The 20,815-nt window shown below is 50.6% G+C and overlaps 1 protein-coding gene across 7 annotated transcripts in view; it reads left to right on the forward strand.

Moving 5' to 3' along the window:
• Positions 1 to 20,815, forward strand: part of PRKAG2 (protein kinase AMP-activated non-catalytic subunit gamma 2) — a 234,917-nt gene that overhangs the window by 115,026 nt on the left and 99,076 nt on the right. The window contains exon 2 of one of the 7 annotated variants that reach the window (XM_058654995.1): positions 10,418 to 10,476. The exons of the other annotated variants lie outside the window; for them this stretch is intronic. Coding sequence (XP_058510978.1) covers positions 10,470 to 10,476 — 7 coding nt within the window. The 5' untranslated portion in view covers positions 10,418 to 10,469. The remainder of the gene's footprint in view (positions 1 to 10,417; positions 10,477 to 20,815) is intronic. 7 annotated transcript variants of the gene reach the window in all.

The following is a 20,815-nucleotide window of genomic DNA, read 5'->3' on the forward strand; positions in this document are numbered from 1 at the left end:
GCCCAGACTCCAAGCCACACACCTGGGACTGACCAAAGCTTTTCCAGCTGGGGGGATCTCAGAACTTGCATGGATTCCTTTAGGCCAAGATCCAATGGAGCCAAGTCCTGCTGAAGGTGTCTAACCTTTTTGCTAGAAAGGATGTCATCTGTGTCCCTTTGGCACAATGCAGTTCCACGTGTGTCATTTTGCCTTCAGCCAGATACCCAGGACTCCAGAGACCTGAGCTCCACGCTTGAAATTCTACCTTCAACAGCACTGAACTTGGGGGCTCTCGAAGGAGTGAAGTCCTAATGTTGGTGTGTAGGAAAATCAAGTGAAAGGCAGCAGGTGAAGTGGCATCACTTATAAGGGCCACTTGGAGCCCAGCGCTATCCAAGGTCTCCTAAAAGGGTGTGATAGCAGCTTGTAGACTGCAAGCCAGGGCTCTTGGCCCAGATAGGGAGCCCAGCCACGGTAGCAGGGAGAATAAAATTCACACTCAGATCTGAGAAGCTAGCTGGTCTTGGCCTTGTTTGCTTTCAGGGTCCTCATGAGAGTTATCTGCATCTAATTTCCTGTCTTGCTCTCAGGGAAGTTCCCGTTTTACCTTTGGGTGTCCGTAGTTGCTCCCATGGCCACTGTGTCTTATGTCCCCCAACATAAGAAAGCAAACCAGGAGCTGCCGTAACAGGGTGCATGGCTCCAAAGCCATGTTCCTCATGCCCTGCACTTGACACCTGCTTCCTGCTAATGCTGAACCTGCCAGGAAGCTGGGAACAGCTCCAGCAGCAAGGTCTCTGCTGCCCATGTGGGAGACTCAGACTGAGCTCCTGGCTTCTGGCTGTGGCCTGGTCCCACCTTGGCTGCTGCCACCATGTGGGCAGTGAACCAGTGGATGGAAGATCTCTTTCTCTGTCTCTGGCACTCTGCCATTATTATTATTGTTGTTGTTGTTGTTGGAAAATCAGACCTACAGAGAGAAGGAGAAAGAGAGAACGAAAAAGCTTCCACCCACTGGTTCACTCCCCAAATGACTACAACAGCCAGATCTGAGCTGATCCAAAGCCAGGAGCTTCTTCTGGGTCTCCCATGTGGGTGCAGGTTCCCAAGGTTTTGGGCCATGCTCGACTGCTTTCCCAGGCCACAAACAGGGAGCTGGATGGGAAGTAGGGCAGCTGGGACACAAAAAGGCTCCCATATGGAAACCCAATGCTTGAAGGAGGAGGATTAGCCAGTTGAGCCATTGCGCCAGGCCTATGGCACTCTGCCTTTCAAGCAAACAAAGAGTAAATGGAATGAGGAGGGTATCATTAATTTTCCTCCTGCCCACCCAGCCCCTCCTCAGCCCAATAATGACATAACATGAAAAAAAGAAAAACTAGCAATCTCAGGCACGTTCGTTCATGTGACATCTCATTACAGACCCTGCTGTTCACAGCTGCAGGGTTAGAACGAGCAGTCAGACAGACACCACTTTCCACTGGCTGTCACAGAGCCAGCGGTCCCCAAGCCTGACATTCTGCCACAGACAGATATTTGCCGATAATGCCGATTGTGTGTTCAGCCTGCAGGCCTGATCCTGTTGGGCTGAGCCACCGGCCAACTTCCCAGGCAGATTAGCTTCCAGCTCGGGCGTGTGTGTATGTGTGTTTTACAATAAGATTGAGAAGAAGGAAGAAACACCACAATCCCTTGTTTTCTTGGTGCTGCTTGGAAAAAGTGGGCTTTTCCATTTCCAGGAGGAATGAATAGGGACTCTGAGGTTCTCAGGCCAGTCCCAGAGGGGTTTCTGAAGCAGGCTGATAACCTGCACACTTTGTCCTGTATGCTTCACACACCACTGCCTCTCTGCACAGCTCCTGTGTTACCTGGCTGCTTTGCCATTTTATCAGAACCTTGGAACATTCTCATTAATTAACCTGCTGAGAATCATAAATGTGTGCAGGATTTGGCCCTGATGTCAGTCGTGTCTCTCCCAGTAGCACCAGTGGATATGCCGGAGAAGCCCCCCAGAGCCCTGGGCTGCAGTGGGAGGGACTGTTGAGCCTGATGTGTGGTGTTCTTTGTCCCCTGAACCACAGGTTTGGGGATTCCAGCTTGACTCCTGCTGTGCTTTACTGAGCAGTCCCCACTCTCTCACTGGGGCACAGAGGGCTCCCTTCCCTCACCCAACTGCTGGGTGCATGGACGTGCCCACGTTGTGCATGTGTGTGACCCCAGGTGCCTGGGGACCACATCAGTTGGAGAAGCCCCACATCGTGTTGATTCCCACAAATGCTGGGTGAGGCTTCTCCCTCCTCTTCTCTTCTGTAATGTCTTTTCATTTTGAAAGTTGATTCAGCTTTATTTCTTTGAGAGGCAGAGGGACTGGTCAGAAACAGATGGGCAGAGGTGTCCCATGTGTTCACTTACTCCCCAGATGCCTGCGGCATCTGAGCCTGAGTCAGCTCAGAACCAGGAGTCTGGAATTCAATCCGAATCTCCCCACATGGGTGCAGGGACCCAGATACTTGAGCCAACACCCGCTGGTTTCAAGGATGCACATTAGCAGGAAGTTGGACCAGGCAGCAGAGGCAGGCTTCAAAACCAGGCACTCCGGTACGGAACAGGGGCATCTCCAGCAACATGCTAACTGCTGCCCCAAACACCTGTCATGTCCTGAATGAGTACTGGACAAGCCACTCTACTGGAAGCAGGCCACAGCCACAGTGAATGCATGTACCCTGCAGGATGCCCACACAGCACCATCCATTGTGGCATGGAGTAGAAAACGCTCATTTGCCCATCAGCATAAGAAAAGATGGGGAGTACCTTGTGGTAAACTCATGGGATGGACTATTCCATGGTCATGGGAAAGTATAGCTTACAATGACAAACAGCAGCAGGGGGCATCCCACAAAGACAAACGTTAGAATCTTGATGATGTTGTTCGCGGCAGTGGGTGGTGCCTGGCAGGGAGCTAGCAGGGGGGCTCATCGGAGGGGTAGCACCCTCCTTCCTTACATGAGCACCTGAGTGCTGGTCATGTGGGTGTGCCTGCTTTGTGCCCATTTGTCAGCTGGCCACTTGTGATGTGCACACTTTGCTGTAACACACTCCAAGACGGCATTAAAAGGAAATCAACAAGACGCTAGGGGAGGAGGGGGCTCTGAATGAATGTTATCAGTGACAGAACCCCGAAGCATGAGGGAGCCAAGAGGGTGGGCTCTCTGCTCTTCAGCTTACTTGTCCCCCTGATGAAGTAGCTGGAAGCCGCTGCAGGCTCACAGTCCAGCATTGCTCATTATGGCAAGAAGGGCCGCAGGTGCTTTCTTTGCCTTCAGTATGCAGTGAGGAACATGTCGGAGAGTATGTCAGGACCTGGAAGAAAGCCGAGGCAGTTCAACAACAGGCAAGAAGAGGCGGAAAGGCAGAGGTTGGGCAGGCTGCTGTGCTCGCTGGGCAGCCTGACTAAAGGAAGAAAGTGGGTTCTGGGGAGGGGTGTGGAGCCCAGGATGCGGTAGGTGTGCTTGGAGCAGCACTGTGCTATTGGCAGCTCAGCACTCACTTCATTCCTTCCCCATGGGTGTGCCTCGCGGTTTCTGGTATTTGGGTTCTGTGGTCCTAATCTTGGGCCCTCCCAAGGGACCTGTCCACCCCTTCATCCCAGCTCACCATCCTAGGAGCTGCACCCCCAGGCTTTGGCTCTGATTGTGAATTCACGCTTGCATCTTCTCCAGTTGTTTGGCACAGCGCTTCCTCCCAAGGGTATTTTAACTTGGGATTCCTGAGATGAGGAATGCCTCCAACTAGAGGAATAAATTATTAATGAGTGAAGTATTCAACTTCAAAGTTGTATCTCCCCCCCACACAGAGCAGATGTGGCAATGGCCTGACAGGCTTCCTAATACACAGGGAGGAATTGGCTCACAGAAAAGCTGGGAGAGATGAGCAAATGGGAACAAGCTGGCAGGACCACTGGAGAGGACTGTGTGGCTGGGACTCCCAGATTCAATGGGGACCTGCCCCCGAAGTCCCTCGGCCACGAATGTGGATGAACTCTAGTGTGGCTGCCAGAGTCCACTTCTGTCTGGGAGAAAGGACTTTAAGTGCCTTTTGGTTTCCCTTTGCCAATGAAGGTGCCCTCTCTCTCTCTCTAAGATTTATTTATATCCATTGGAAAGTCATACCTACAGAGAAGAAGGAGAGACAGAAAGATCATCCATCCCCTGGTTCATTCCCCCAAGTAGCCACATCGGCTGGAACTGAGCCAATCCGAAGCCAGGAACCTGGAGCATCTTCCAGTCTCCTATGTAGGTGCAGGGTCCCAAGGCTGTGGGCCATCCTCGACTGCTATCCCAGGCAATAAGCCGAGAGCTGGATGGGAAGTGGAGCAGCCGGAACACAAACTGGTGCCCCTGTGAGATCCTGGCTTTTGAAAGGTAAGGACTTAACTATTGAGCCATCGCCCCAGGACCAAAGGTTCCTTCTCTTTTAAGGACTATAGGATTAGAACAATGCTGTACAAACAAGTTTCCAGACAGATAAATAAGTGTCCTCCTTTTGTGCTGTCCAGTACTGACTACAACAGGCGTGAGGAGGGCACAGCTGAGTTAATGCCTAGAGCTGCTGCTATGGCACCTCAGCCAAGCAACTTAATGTAACAAGCGTGCAGTCAGTCCCTCACAGCTCAGGAGGCCTGAGGTCCTGAGACCCAGGGCCCAGTGGTCTCTGGGCTCCTGGGGCTTCTCAACAATGCTTGACCTCTCTAGGCTTGCAGGTGTATCACTCCAGTTTCTGCCTCTGACTTTATGTGGCTTTCCCTGTGAATCTGTGTTCAAAGTTCTGTTTAAAAATGATTTGCTGGGCCCGGCGGCGTGGCCTAGCGGCTAAAGTCCTCGCCTTGAAAGCCCTGGGATCCCATATGGGCGCCGGTTCTAATCCCGGCAGCTCCACTTCCCATCCAGCTCCCTGCTTGTGGCCTGGGAAAGCAGTTGAGGACGGCCCAATGCATTGGGACCCTGCACCCGCGTGGGAGACCCGGAAGAGGTTCCAGGTTCCCGGCTTCGGATCAGCGCGTATCGGCCCGTTGCAGCTCACTTGGGGAGTGAATCATCGAACGGAAGATCTTCCTCTCTGTCTCTCCTCCTCTGTGTATATCTGGCTGTAATAAAATGAATAAATCTTTAAAAAATGATTTGCTAATTTATTTGAGAAGCAGAGTGACACAGAGAGAAACAAAGATCTTCCACTCACTGTATCACTTTTCCTAAATGGCTGCCACAGCCAGGGCTGGGCCAGGCTGAGGCCAGGACCTAGCAACTCTATCCCGGTCTCCCACTAGGATGGCGGTCTCCCACTAGGATGTCACACCAGCCACCTCCAGCTCACCTGCAAAGCTGTTGGAAAAGCAACCACCAAGTCTGACCGCCTGGAGGTGGGGCCAAAGACCTGCAGCTTAGTAAGCAACCAGGAGGGCTGGAGCCCACATTGACTTTTGGGGGGTCGCTAGCTAAAACCTGAAGCTACACCAGGGCTGCAAGGACTTTGTCCCCTGCAAGCCCAGCCCGACTCCTTCCCCTGCAAGCCTGACCCCCCCAACTCTTTCCCCTGCAAGATGGATCTGCACACATACTCCTCCCCTTGCAGCCCTGCGCCGTTTTCCTGCTGTGAACCTGGATGCTGATCTTACTTCACCTTCTTTTATTGATGAGTGAACAGCTGTCCTTTTGCCAGAAGGATTTATGGCCTCCTTCATCATCTGCTCGCTGCACTGTGTCCTAATGGGCTCCTGTATTTCCTTCCATTCCCTTGGCTCAGTTCTGATATCCCAAGCACAAAAACCCCGACACTTGCTTGTTGCATCTTCCCTCCATACACTTAATGTACAGTAAGGTCCAGTAAATACATATCATCTCACTGGATGATGGATTGATTTCAAAGCCAAAATGACCCAAAAAGCCATTTTGGAACTAAGAAATGAACAGGTCCAAGAGGAAGAAGGAATCCCTATGCTGACATCACAGTCAAGGTTGCCGGGGCATTGGAGAAAACACTCGTCCAGTGTCCCAACCTCACTCTGCGGTCTCCCCATGGCAACGTGAGCGCCTCTCTCGGCAGGGGCTGAGACTGTCAGTTGAGCAAAACTAGCTGGGCACTGGGCCAGTGGCCAGTGTCTCCACGAGGTCTGGGCCAGCAGGCAGCCAGAGTTGCCAGTAGTTCTCCAAGGGGACGCCTGCCCGGAGCGTAACTATAGCCTCGCCCTTCTAACCCACAGCCAGCAGCCTGGGTATCCAGGAGACACAAGTTGGCAGGAGCAGAGGATGAAAGTCAGAGGAGAGAGGCAGCCACAGCCACCATCAGGACACTGGGGGCGCTGTTATTCAGTTTTCTGGACAGATGCTATGACTGCCTGGGATTTTGTCAAGGACCCCTGTCCTCCCCACAGGCCTCTCCTGCAGAGGCGGGGTCTCCAAGTGCACACACACACTACATCTCTGGTGTCTTGGAGGGGGCCAGCCAATCTGTGCCCAGTATCTGGGCAGATCTGCAGGGGGCTGGGTTTGGTGTTCATTACACCTGTCCCCCGTGCCCAGCCCTCAGGACAGCCCTATAGACCAGGGCTCGGGATAGGCTGTGTAGGAACACAAGAAAGGAGAGGAAAAATGGAACAGGGCTGCAAGGCAAGGCAATGAAAGACTGTTGCTAAGAGTGGCTGTTTGGCACAGTGGCTAAGGACGCCACTTGGGACGCCCACTGACCATTGGGGAGTGCCTGGTTCAAGTCCTGGTCCTGCTCCAGGTTCCAGCTACCTGTTAATGCATACAAGTAATGACTCAAGTACTTGGGAGACCTGGATTGAGTTTCTAGACCCTGGTTTAAGCCTGGCTGGTATGGACATTTAAGCAGTGAACCTACAGGTAGAAAATCAATCTCCCTATATCTTTCTCTCTCTCTTTGCCTTTTAAATACAGTAAAAATAAATAGAAAGTAAAAGTAAATAAGGGATGGGGATTCTGAGGCTAGAAGGCAGACTGTGACTGTGGGTGACCAGTGGAGCAGGACCCTGGAGAAGTGTCAGCTGGCTGGGCCCAGGGCTCAGGGCTCAGAGCCAGGAACAGCTGCTCTGCTCTGGGGACGGGAGACCTCAGGCAGCCATCCCTTCAACCCCCAAGCAGCAGGCATTCCTGCACCTGCCTGAGGGAGCTCCTGGGGCCCTGCAAGAAACTCAGAAACTCTGGAAGCACAGGGATAGGGTGGAACTGTTGGTGCCTCCAGGAATAGTCCATGACCCCCCAGTGCCTGTGTGATGCAGGTGCCATCCCCACCTCCAGGCCTGCAGAACTACACTCTGCAGGTGCACCTCTCAACGTTGGGGTTCACCTTGACTTTGGCCCCTGCCTTTGTCCATTCTGGTGGCTTGGAGCCATGGTGCCAATGAGGGGAGGGCAGCTGCTTTCTTGGCTATCCTCTGAGCTCTGGACTACCTGCTCCCCGTGGTTCTCACCCTTCCCCTCAGTCCTGCCTTGCCACCCCCCTTAATGTCTGTGTTCCCAACATTCCCATTCTGTGTCACCCCCTTCCACAACCAGCCAGTCCTTGCATACTAGAGTCAAGGGGCGTTTGAGGAGCTATAAATGTTGGGATCACTTACCCAACTGTTCAGGCAAACACCTGAGGCTCCTGTGGGCTCTCCACTTCCTCACTCCTCACATCCACCTGCCGCCCTCGGCCTCAGGGCCCCCTGGCACAGTCCAGGCTCCTGCCGCTTCCTCCAGGTGGCTGCATAACTTGCCCACCTCCAGTGCTCTATGTCAAGTCAGTTGGGACTGAAATCCACTTCCTCTCCTGCCAGCAAGGTCCCCGTAAGCATTTGGCGCCTACTGTGTTCTTGGCTACTTCAAGCTATGCAGTTCGGTTTTGCCCAGGCTACACTGCTACTGCTTCTCATGCCCAGCCTCATTGCCCTGAGGACCACAGGCTGTCCACGGCTGCCCCTTCCTGACCCTGTGAGCTCCCTGAGGGTGGCCACCAGTTTTCCATCTCTCACAAAGAAATCAGTGGCTGAGCCTCCCAGCTAGCTGGAGCCAGGTGCCAGACTGGCTCCTCCTGCCTTCCCAGTGCCTTCTCAGCCCTTTGCTTCCAGGTGTGTGACAGGATCCCACACTCCCTTGCCGCCAGGGATCTTGGAATCCGCAGCCCATATTTCTGACAGCTGGGTGTGATGAGTGTGGTTAAGAGGACTTCTGGAAACCTCTTGTACCAGGGGGCTGGGTCGTTGTTAGCCTTGGCTCTTTAGGCAACAGAGGAAGCCCTGAGTCAACGTAGAGAGACCGCCAGCTATGGCTGGAACTTACCAAGGTCATGCTCTGTGCATTGAAGACCAAGGAGAGGAAAGCAGGAGGAAGGGGAAGCATTGTGGAAGGGGAGTGAAGTAGCACACAGTCTGGGCTGGGAAAGGGGCCCCAGGATGCAGCTGACCCATGGGCTGTGGTGGGCAGGCACCTCTGACAGGAGATGGCAGTCACCCCTACCTGAGCCTGTGAAGAGCCCGTGTCATGTTTGCACAGGGAAGCCGATGCTTCCTTGACCCATTGATGCTTGCTTTGTTCTTCCTGTGCTGATTCCCGGGAAGAGGTCAGGCCTGCAGTGCCACCTGTCTGCACGAAAGGAAGGGCCACAGTGGGAGCAAGACCAGTGCCAGGCCTGCCAGCCTCCCTCAGACCTCAGGGAAGACAGCTGGTTGTAAGCGCCCTTTGGGAGCAGAGCTGCACTGCAGCCAGGGGGAGGTGACCATTTCACTGATGGGTACACTGAGGCGCAGATCATGATGAGCAAGCAGCATTAATGAGCAACAGAGTGAGAGTTTGTCTTATTCCTAAAGTTCTTGCAAAGTGAGTTGGATAAGGGCAAGGACTCGGTCTCCTACATGTGTACTCTTGGCTCCTGGCACAGTACCAGCACAAGGCTGGTGCTTGGGAGCCAGTGAACGAGCACCTCCAGGAGCAGCCACATGGGCTGGCTCGGGGCCGCTGCCTGCTGTGAGCTAGGGCTGGGCCTCTCTGAGGGCCTCCCAGTGACTCCCAGCAGGGCATTGTGCCTTACTCTGCCAAGGAAGCTGGCAGTGTCTTATCACAAGGCCTGCTCTGGCATAGAACTGGCAAAGAAGGCTGAAGAGTAGCCACAGTGGAAGTGACAGACCTGGTGGCTTTGGGGACACCTTGCAGGCAGTAGCTCCGGGCTGTGACTTGAGAGCAGGTGACCAATGCTCTCATTTACACAACACTGAGTCGTCCATGGAGCTGTGGGCGCTGTGCCCGCAGACACACCCCCACAGTCATCTGTCACCACGGCAGCCCCACCAGGTGTCACGTCAATGTCACATTACCCTTGGCAGGGCTTCTCAGATAGCACATCGGAAACTTGGCCACGAGAGGGTCAGAATGTCTGCTGTTTCCCTGAACTCCTGCTTTGCCTCACGCCTGCTGGTTCCTGTGACCATGATCCAGCTCACCCAGAAGGATGTCTGGTCTCAGGCAGGACAATGGGGTCCAGGCAGGAGGGAGCGGGGCCTCCAGGGGATGTATCAGGAGCAGCATGTGGATCCAACATCCTTGTTGACTGGCCCTGGGCCCTCTGCATCCTGCAGGCAAGGCCACAGGCAATGACAAGTAGCTGCCACCATGGGAAAAATAAGTTGTAGATGTAGAAGGACTTGCCGTCTCCTGGGAGAAGCAAAGCAATAGCAAAACACTAGCAAAGCTATTTGGGAATTTTTAAAAGAGAGAACTGTATGTGGTGGATCCAGTAAGCCCCCTGATCCACAGGAAATACAGTCCAAGACCTCGGTTGGGACCCATTTCTGTTGCATCTTTTCTTATCCATCCACACATAAGGTAGAGTTTACCTTACTGATGACATAGTGATGAACAAGTAATAGTGAAATCAAATAATCACTATAGTATGCCTGAGGGCTTACAGTGTTTTTGGAAAGGTAGATTAAGAGGAAAACCAGGCATGAATTGCAAAGAGTTTTGCACCAATAGGAGCACCTTGTAATTCCATCCGTCCACTAGCCTTGTGGGGTATCCTGGTTTTGTAATGTGGTCTTTCTGAAACTGCCTGGGTGTCATGTTCTCACCTTCTTGTCCCTGTCATGATGCACAGTGTCTCCAGGCCTACATGATGAGGTAAAGCCAAGTGGATGACACAGACACAGCTGCGTCGTGTTAGGCTGCTGTGAACTGAGTCACTTGACCCAACTGCAGCAGCCTCTGAGTGACTAACAGGCAGTGGAGTCTGCAGGGTGGCACATGGGACAAAGGGACAGTTTGTGTCCTAGGAGGACAGGGAGGGGATGGCAGGAGATTTCATCGTGCCTCTCAGCAGGACACACAGCTGAAAACATGAGCACATAAATGATTTATTTCTGGACTTTTCCGTTTCATATTTTCAGACTGACTACAGTTGACCACAGGTCACTGGGACTGAGGAGAGCCAAACTACAGATGAGAGGTGGGCGCTCTCCTGTGTGTGTGCTTGTAGGCCACGTGCTTGAGTGTGTGAGTAGTACAAATACACCTGTGTGTACTTACCTGCTATGCAGACCTGAGTATGTCTATGTTATATACACGTGTGTGTGCACATGTATTATAAAAACCAGTTCACACACATGTAGTTGTATGCCTATGTGTATAGTCTAAAGCGTATATAAACCTGTTTCTATATTGAGTGTACCTACATGTGCATATGTTATTTATACTTGTGTATATGAATATATAGGCCATGTACTTGTGTGTGTGTAGAGTCTATATTTGTGTGTATGCACATATAAGCTATATACTTGTGTGTGCATATAGTATGTATGCCTGTGTGTATCATATGCCTCTGTAAGCTATATCCTCCAGTGCATATAGTTTATATAAACATGTGTATGTACATATAATTTATGTATCTGTTCACAAGTATAGTATATATACCTGTGTTTGTAGCATATTTAGTATATAAACATATTTGTATAATAGTGTACATACCTGTGTGTATTATATATGTGAGTGTGCATGCATAGTATATAAACCTGGGTGTATATAACATGCATATGTGTATGCATATATAGTATGTATCTGTGTGTGTGTGAGAGAGAGAAATACAATGGAGTATTATCCAATCATTTAAAAAGGTATTTCTGATACTTGGTACAACATGAATGAATCTTCAAGTCATTATGTTGAGTAAAACAGTGCATTCACCAAAAAGTAAATACTGCACGGCTCCGCTCCTCTTAGCCACTTGGTTGGTCAACATCATGGAGACAGAAAGCAAAAGGATGGTTGTCAGGGGCTGGGAAGAGGAGCAAATGAAAAGCGAATGTCTAATACGCCAGAGCTCCATGTTGGAAAGATGTAAACCTTGTACATGTGGGAGGCGGTGACTGCTGGCTGCTCGACACCGTGGACAGACTTCCTTGCATGGAAGCATGTGTTTACATGTGCCCAAGGTGGCAGATGTTGCGTTATGTGTATTTTAGTGCTATTCCATGGAAGTGTTTAAAAAGTTGAATAGTTTTGATCTGTGAATAGCTTAGTTACTGTGTTGGGTTGTTCAGGTACGATAACAAGATATCATCAACAGGATGATTTATAAAATGCCAAAATGGCCATTTCTCATGGTTCACTGGAAGTCCAAAGTGAACTTTCTGGCAGACTCAGTGTCAGGTGAGAGTATTGGTTCATGGATACCATCGTGTCACTATGACCTCACAGGTGGAAGGAGGGAAGGAGCTTTCCTTATGGCAGTAATCCCCTTTGTGGGAGTTCCACCCTCATGGCTTGATCACCTCCCAGAGACCCCACTTCCCTGGGTGTCACCTGATTTTGGAAGTGACGAGTGACAGCATAAACATTCAGACCAGAGCATTCAAAAGTTTTACTCATATATCTAGGGTATCCATATTTGTATACATACACATAGGTTTCTTTAAACAATGAAACATCGCAATTTTTAAAAAATGAAAGCGACTACAGAAGTCTCTCTTGGTCCCATGAGGAGGAAGACAAAGCCAACCCCAGGGAAAGGAGGTGTAAGGGCGGCTGTTGCCCTTTCACCTTGACCTTGAAACCTCTGTGCACCCTGGACAAAGCCCTAAGATCTGCTTATGGCAGGTCCTGGCTCCACCCTTGGAAACAGGTTGTTGCAAGGTGTGTATGTCCTCAGATCTCTATCAGAGCCCCTGGGGAGGGACGGTGCTCCTCAACCTGTCCAAAGCCACAGATGCTACTAGAGCAAAAGCAGGTATCAGCGGAAGCCTTTTGCAGGCGAGGCTGGGGAGCCTGTCCTCCAGGCCTCAGCACCTGCATCTCTCTGCCCACTGGCAGCCTCTGTGCCAATGATGTGATGATCATCAGTGGAGGAGGAAAGGGCTGGGTGGCAGTGCCCTGGACTGCTGTGCCTCTCACTCCCCCGCCCCTATCTCCTTTGGGAGATGACCTTTGAGCCTAAGGGAGAGGGATTCCAGAGGTTATTTTTATCAGAGCAGGCCCTGGGCCCCAGGGCTCGGGCCATGGCCTCTACTGTAAGTGCTGACATGTCTCCATCAGGAAGAACACCAGATTTCCTTTGGTCTCCACCTCACAGACAAGCTCCCCATCACCTGGCCTCTTCAGGATCCTGCTTGTGGGAGAGCACTTCACTAGAGTTATGGGGTTCCACTGGTATAACTTATGTGAAGTTCACCCACACTTTTAATGGGCCATCCTGTGAGTTTTGACCAACAGGTGCCTCTGCCTTGTGTAATTCCCTCCTACCAAGTCAGCACACTCTCCCTGTCCCCATAGACTCCCACAGACCCCTGAGAGCTCAGCATCTCTTGCCATCCTCAGCAAACACTCATCTTTTTTTTTTCCTGTTTTTTTCTAGAATGTCACAGCAACAAAAAATATAATATGTAGTCTTTCAGTGTGGCATTTTTCATTTAGCAAAAGAATATGTTTGAGATACATTCCTGCTGTGGTATCTATCAATTCTTCCCTTTTTATGGCCAAGTTGTATTCTACTGTGTGCATGCCCCTGCGTGCTTATTTATCTACCAGGACAGTTGAGTTGTTTCCAGTTTGGGAAAAGCATGAAGAAAGTCACTGTAGACATCTGCATTCACATTGATATGTGAGCATAAGTCTGTGTTTCCTTGATGAATCAATAGCAGTACTGGGGTGTATAACAACCCCAGGAGACGTTGCCCAGTCTTTTTCTAAAACTGCAGTACCATTTTGTGTTCCCATCAGTAATATGTGAGAGTTCCTATTGTTCTAAATGCTCACCAGTATTTAAGTGTGGTTAGGCTGTAGTTTGGCTTTGCCTTTTTTTTTTCCTAAGCTAGCTGGTCCAACAGCTGTTCTTTAGCAGGCCGTGTTTGAGCAGTGCTTTGTTGAATAGAGGTTACTCTGTAGGTACTGGGAATATTTGTTGAGCAGTGTGGCAGGCACGGTGCATAATCAAAGTTTGCAACCACACAGGCCACATGGAGGACACGTGATACGTAAAGGAATGACCACAGCACACTGTCAGTTTATGATCTTGGAACATGCAAGTGCATTGAAAAGAGAGAGTTCATTGCAGAAACCAATGAGAGCTTCCCAGAAGATGAGCTTAACTAGCAGTAAATGGTGATGCTGCGAGAGTGAATTAGAAGACAAAAACACACCTACTCCCCTAACCCCAGCATTGATTCAAGAAACCATGAATGCCAGGGACAAATCTCTGTAGTTAGTATGCACCACATTTGGTGGGTTTGAATCCAGGAGACACCTTGCCCCCCATTTCACCTTCCAGATGGCCACTGTCTTGGAGCCTGCCCTCAACCAGTTGGCCAGGATTAACAAGAGATGTAACCCCCAGGTTCAAGCAGTGTGTAGGAATGGGGGCTGGAACAGCAGAGATGGAGAAAGCCCTGCATGAAGAGGGCTGACTTCCCCACTCCTCCATGGAGCAGTCCTAGCAGTGTTGGGCATTGTGTGTCTGACACTGACTGCACTGGGACTGCCAGGGTCCCCAGGAACAGGGGCCCTGTGGGTGTGTTGTAGTAACCTCTCTGAATCAGCATAAGAACAGCCGCTCTAGGTGTGATGCTGTTACAGCATAACGATGGCCACTCTCAGTGTGATGCTGTGCTCCTGTGTCTGCCAGCCCTGCTGTCGGTGTTGGTGAGGTGCAGACGGGCAAGCCTGAGAATCTGCATTGCCTTTGAAAGGATCCAGCCAAGCTACTGCTCTCCACCATAACTCACTTGTTTTCCCTTGCAATTGCTTCCTCTCCACTTCCTCCTCCATGGAGAATCCTACCTTTTAATCATCAGAGGCCATAAGCACTAGTGCCCACCACCCCTTTCTTTGCAGTGGGAATGTAGGGAGCCAGAACTTTCAACAATAACATAAAAATACACTCTGGGCAGTGGCATTAGCCTGGACCCCATCCCAGCCTCCCTGCGCAGCTCACTGGCGCCTCACACACATAGGGCCTGGCAGGTGGTATCAGATGATGTATTAACAGGGCCCCAGGAGAGCCATAGTCGGTGTCCCCTGGCAGCCAACTAAACCAGCACCCGGGAAGGGAATGCCACTGGCCACTGGCCACTGCCTGACCTGCCTTGCCCTGGAGGCAGTGCAGGAAAGTGACAGAACTGGGACAGGATGACCCTCACGGCCCCTAGCCCCCAGCTGCAGCCTCCTCCTCCTACTTGGCCGAGTGTGGCTTTCCCAGGTGAAGGCTTCAGAACTGTGGCCCCAACGTCTGTACACTACCATGTTTGGTAGAATTGGGTGGCCTCATGTGTGAGAAGAACGGGGAAGGATTAGCAGCTCAAAGCCCTTCCAAGATCATCCAGCATTGTGTGTGGAGTGCAGGCGATTAAAGGGAGCCTCTCCAGGATGAAGCTAGGGAGCCCGGGAATGGGGCCAAAGGGAAGGCCATGAGCACAGCCAGAGGGGCCAGCCCTTCAGCACTGGGGCCCAGCAGGTGGGGACTGCCAGCGGAGCCATCTCCATACCCCAAGCATGTTCAGACAACTGAAAGGCGCCAAGGGCACAAACCACTCAGCGGTTATTGTAAAGTCAAATATACAGAAAGGAAGAGAGAGAGAAGAAGATCTTCCATCCGCTGATTTCACTCCCCAAGCAGCTGCAACAGTTGAAGCTGAGCCGATCTGAAGCCAGGAGCCCGGAGCCTCCTTCGAGTCTCCCAATTGAGTGCAGGGTCCCAAAGCCTTGGGTTGTCCTCAACTGCTTTCCCAGGCCACAGGCAGGGAACTGTGTGGGAAACGCAGCTGCCGGAATTAGAACCAACACCCATATGGGATCCCAGCACATTCAAGCCGAGGACTATAGCCACTAGTCTACCGCACCAGGCCCCCCTCCCTTCTTCTTAAATAAATATAAATGAAAGAATTCAACCAATATTTTTTTACCATGGTACAATTTCAATTTTTTAAAATCATTTTTATTTGAAAGGCTATTTTACACGAAGACAAGTAGAGAGATCCACAGAGAGATATTCTTCCATCTGCTGGTTCACTCCCCAAATAGCTGCACAGATTGAAGCTGAGCCAGTCCAAAGCCAACAGCCAGGAGCATCTTCCAGGTCTCCCATGTAAGTACATGGGTCCAAGCTCTTGGACCATCCTCTGCTGCCTGTGGCCTGGGAAGATAGTTGAGGATGGCCCAAAGCCTTGGGACCCTGCACCCGCATGGGAGACCTGGAAGAAGCTCCTGGCTTCTGGCTTTGGATTGGCTCAGCTCCAGCCGTTGTGGCCGTTTGAGGAGTGAATCAACGGACGAAAGATCTTCCTCTGTATCTCTCCTCCTCTCTTTATATCTGCCTTTCCAATAAAAATATACAAATCTTTTTTAAAAAGTATGTTCTGGAAACTTGAATATATTTGTCTCTCTGGTAGGAGTGGTATGGACGTGGCTTTCCCACTGATTTGCCACCTATCAGCCCAATTTTCTCCTTGATTCTTCTCAGCAGAGTTATCTCCAAGTTCAGCCTCGAACCAAACCTGTCGTTTTTCTTCTTAGTGCTACTTAGGTGTGGGAGGCAGGCCAGCTTTGCTGTAATAACTGGCCTGAGTTACAAATGGTCGTCTTGGAGAAATCAGGCTTAGAGCGACTTTTCTGAGCTTATATAGAAATCCAGTCCCAACCTAAGGACACATACAAACAGGCAGAGCCCTGGGAACTCCTGGAGTGGGAGGATCCCAGAGGGATGAGGAACCAGTCTCTTAGGAAGCGGGTGATTCTCAAAGCAGCCAGCTAAAAGGAGAGAAGCATTCAGCAGAGCTAACCAGTTGTTGTGGCACCTGCTGTCCAGGGCCGAGGCATGGCGCAGGGAGCCTGTGCAAGGGGCTGCAGGAAGAGTCCTCGATGCCAGAGAGCAAGCAGGGGCCTTGGAACTCAGAAAAGAGACTCGGTTCCTGCAAGGAAAGAATGTGAGAAAGAGTGCTGAGGCCGTGAGGCCACATGGCCACAAAGCATGGAAATTAGACATTACTTTTGAAGTTTGCTATCTGTAAAATGAGAGAGTTGGAGTAAATGAAGGGTTCCAAAACTTGTATAACCATGCAGATCGCCTGGGGAGCTTTGAAAAATTGGATCCCCAGACTCTAGCCCAGCCTCCACTCCCTCATTGGGACCTGGGAATACAGACTGCAAGCTCCCAGATAGTCTTCATGCCCAGCCAAGCTTGGAACCCACAGGCAGAGAGCGTCTCTCCTGGGCCTGTGCTCAGCCACTCTCTGTGCGGCTGCCTAAATCATGGGTTTAGTATAAAACCCCTGGGGAGCAGAGGCAGAAAGTTAGCCAAGGTTCAATGGGGGATAACATGGGGAGTCTCCAGGGAGCTCCAAGCTGGAGCTGCGGAACAGGTCGTTATTGACCTGAGACAGACATGGACCACACAGGCAGAGCTGGGCTGGGCAAACCTCCCTGAAGTAGAATAGGTGACTGTTTCTATTTCCATTGAAACCCACACCTCCCAGGCCAGGAAGTCCAATTCCCCGCTCCAAGGCAAGTGCAAGCCTGGGAGAGCCCCCTTCCCCACCCTAATATAGGCCATGGTTAAATTCTTAAAACCAGGAAAGATCTAGAAACCCACCATCAAAGCTCGGACCTCAAGGTTGAGCTTCGATTCTCCAGAGCCCCAGATTTTTACTGGAATTGCCTGATGCTGCAGCTTCTTACTTCTTAAACCTCCAGCATAACACTGCCCTTGATTTTTTCCAAGCTCCTTTGACTGTTTCCAGAGGGAAACACGAATGAAAGAATCTTCCTCCAAGATTCCCACCTCAGGTGACTCCACAGGCCAGGGCTCCCCTTCCTTAATATCCCACCCTGCTGACTTTGTTGACAGCTCTGGACCAACCTTCCATGCTGCTTAGCAGCAGGCCAGGCAATTCGGTGCACTGGGTAGACCAGTGGTATGATCTTCCTGGAATAAACCTCTGCACCTGAGAGCTGTGCCACACACAAGGCTGTGCCCTGGAGCACTTCACCTAGAGCAGACAAAGCCTGGCTCAGGTCCAACCACCTCTCTGCAAACATGTACCTGAGCCACACCTTTGATTCTTGCCCCAACCTCTCCCTGCTGGAGTGAGTAGGTCCATAGGCTAAAGTTGGCGGGGCTCAAGGTGTGTTTGGTGGTCCCGGAACCAGAGCTGCTGACTGAGCCCACTGGATGTAACCCCTAAGGTTCCATCTTTGACCTTGGCACTCCCCCCACTCCACAACCCCAAGATGCATTAACATCTGATTCAAAGTCAGGAAGGCACAGTTCTACAAGTCCCCCCACTGGGAAGGAAAGAGCCCGCAGTCTCCATCAAACGTAACCAGTGAGCATCCTGGAGGACCTGCTGTCTACAACGTCGTTAATCGGACTTTGGGAGGAGATGGGGAATTACATGTACTATTCTTTTATTGTTAAAATGATGTGACACATCAGTATAAAGTCAACAGGACAAACTAATGAATATTCTAGGTCCTGCTGTCACCCTCCCACTTTTTCAAATAACCTGTCTGCTACTGCAGTTTGCACAGTTTGGTGCCCACTCAAAGTTCCAAAAGATAGCACACAAAGTTGGCCAATTTTGAGACAATATTTATTCATCAAATACCTAGTATCTGCCAGGCACTGACTGTCCAAGCCCACCAACTGAACCCCACATTCCACTAATCACTGCTCTGAAGACATCAGAGAAGGGTGGCAAACGTTGAATGCAAACAATTTATTTTGAGGCTCAATGGCCAAACATACTTCTCTTGTGTCATGAAACTGTAAGTGTGGCTCAGATACTTAAAAAAAAAAAAGAAAGAAAGAAAAAAAGAAAGAAAAAAGAAAATATGCTTTTTGAGGATAATCATCCTTCCTCCATTTCTGGCACCCGTGCTGTTTCAGTTTGGGCCTCCACAGCTTCTGCGAATAGGTCTCCTAAAAATCAAGCCAGCTTTTACATTCCCAGTAAAAAGGGTGCCATAAAAACTGTGCTGCAATAGCTACCTGCCCAGGATTCTTCACCAGGCCATTGTAAACAAAGTCTGTGAAATAAATCATGAGACCTGAGTTCTGGCACCATGAATGGCGGTGGTGATCACCATAAAAGTAGCTTGGGGGTGGACCATATTGACCTAGCACTTAGGGTGTGCTTTGCCCACGTTGGGGTGGCCCAGACTGATTCCCTGCTGTGGCCCCTGCTTCCTGCTTCCTTTGAATACACACCTCAGCAGCTAAGGTCCTGGCACCCAAGTGGGAAACCTGGCTTGAACTCCCATTTCCTGTCCTGACCTGGCCCCATCCTGACCCCATCCTGGCTACGTGGGTATCTTGGAAATACACAAGCAGATTGGAGCTCCCTATCTTTCTCTGTGTGTATATACAGATATATTCACCTGTTTGGCTTTGTATCAGAGTGAGGAGGTTTTCTCTGGGCTTTATCCATAGAAGCAATGGCACAGGGCCACACAGTTGCAGCCAACTTCTTGGATTACCTGTAGTTGTCCTTGTGAGTTGCTGTACGTGGAAAACCCCTGAGAGTTGTTTCGATCAGGCTAGTCTAGGCCATGGACATCACAGTGGGCTGTGAATTGGCTGTGCCAGAACTGCTGAGGCTGTCTCCAGCACCCTAGAGCATCCCTGAGAAGTCCACAGGTGCCGCACCAAGATGGAGCAGATGTACACACCAGTTGAGACTGAATACACGCGCTCTTGCTGCTCGACGTCCATGAGGCACTGGCGGTCCTGGGACCCCTGAGGGAAGGTGGAGCCCTGAGAAGTTTTGAGCAGAACTTGCCCAACCCGTCGGCTCTGATGGCAGTGCTCCACCACTGGGGGAAACTCTGCTTTACAAGGATTCCATCATGGCCCGCTCACTAGGAGTCAGGCTCATTTGGGGTATTTGATTTTCCAATTCAGGGAAGAAGGGGTCTTCTGTATCCACAAAACACAATGTGATTGGCAGGCTATGAAAGCCCTTCCAGAAGTGTCTCTTTCTTGGAACTGTGCCTGTGTTGCATCATCTTTGATTCTGTCAAGTCGTCTTTGGTTGTGCCTATGTCCATTGGGAAGTCACCCTCTGCTCAGGGGAATAATCCAGCTAGAAATGATGAATGCTCTTAGAGCTGTACCTGGTGCCATGAGGGACCCCAGCACCAACCAGGGCCATATCCTGACAGGTATCTGGATAGAATTATGTGTAGGGGAACAAGACAACACAGAGAATAAACACCTAGGGCTGGTCTGGGGTCGGTCACATGGCACCAGCTCTGGGTGTTAATGCCTTCCAGGACAGAAGGAGGCTGGGAGGATTGCTGAAGGAGGAACAGCTTGGGCAGGCATGCTGGCACCCCAAGTTACGCCCTGCTGGGGAGACCCACGTCCGAAAACTAGTTCAAGTCCCAGTTCCTCTGCTTTAATCCAGCTCTCCGATGATAAGAGTTCTCTCTCCCTTTCAAGTAGAGGAAAATAGACATTTTAAAAGTCATTGAATGAAGTAACCTCTACCCAAAAAAGTGTGTGTGTGTGTGTGTGTGTGTGTGTGTGTGTATTTAAAGAGGCAGGTAGCATCTGTGGACTACATGCTCAGGTTGGGCCAGTGGTTCTGAAAGTAAGTTCCAAGGACCTGTCTGGGTTCCAAGTCCCATTCAGAGTATCTTGTGGTTTCTCTTTGTCAGCTATGTGAGACTAATTTTTCATCTACTTCGCCCATAACCATGTTAAACAGAATGAATGCAAAAGAATTTAGCATTTTTATTTTTTATTTTTTATATATATGTGTATTTAGATTTTATTTTATTTATTGGAAAGTCAGATATACAGAGAGGAGGAGAGACAGAGAGGAAGATCTTCCGTCCGATGGTTCACTTCCCAAGTGGCCACAACGGCCGGGACTGAGCCGATCCGAAGCCAGGAGCCTGGAGCCTCTTTCAGGTCTCCCACGCGAATGCAATGTCCCAAGGCTTTGGGCCATCTTCTACTGCTTTCCCAGACCACAAGCAGGGAGTTGAATGGGAAGTGGGGCCACCAGGATTAGAACCAGTGCCCATATGGATTCCCGGCACATGCAAGGCGAGGACTTTAGCCACTAGGCTATCATGCCAGACCTAGAATTTAGCATCTTAACAGAAGTCAGATAGCATGGCTATCTCCTAGAGTCTATGGGCTTGGCGGCAAGGGGGGTGGGAGTTGGGGACAGGGCAGAAGGTAGAGGGTGGCAGGTGAGATGGGACAAGTAGCATGAGTCATGGCCATTCTGGAGTGCATCCCACCAAAGCAGGTGATTTAGAAATGGTCATGAAGAATGACCTTGGGACTCAGG

This window comes from Ochotona princeps, chromosome 25 (genome assembly GCF_030435755.1).
Source record: "Ochotona princeps isolate mOchPri1 chromosome 25, mOchPri1.hap1, whole genome shotgun sequence".
NCBI classification, from domain to species: Eukaryota; Metazoa; Chordata; class Mammalia; order Lagomorpha; family Ochotonidae; genus Ochotona; species Ochotona princeps.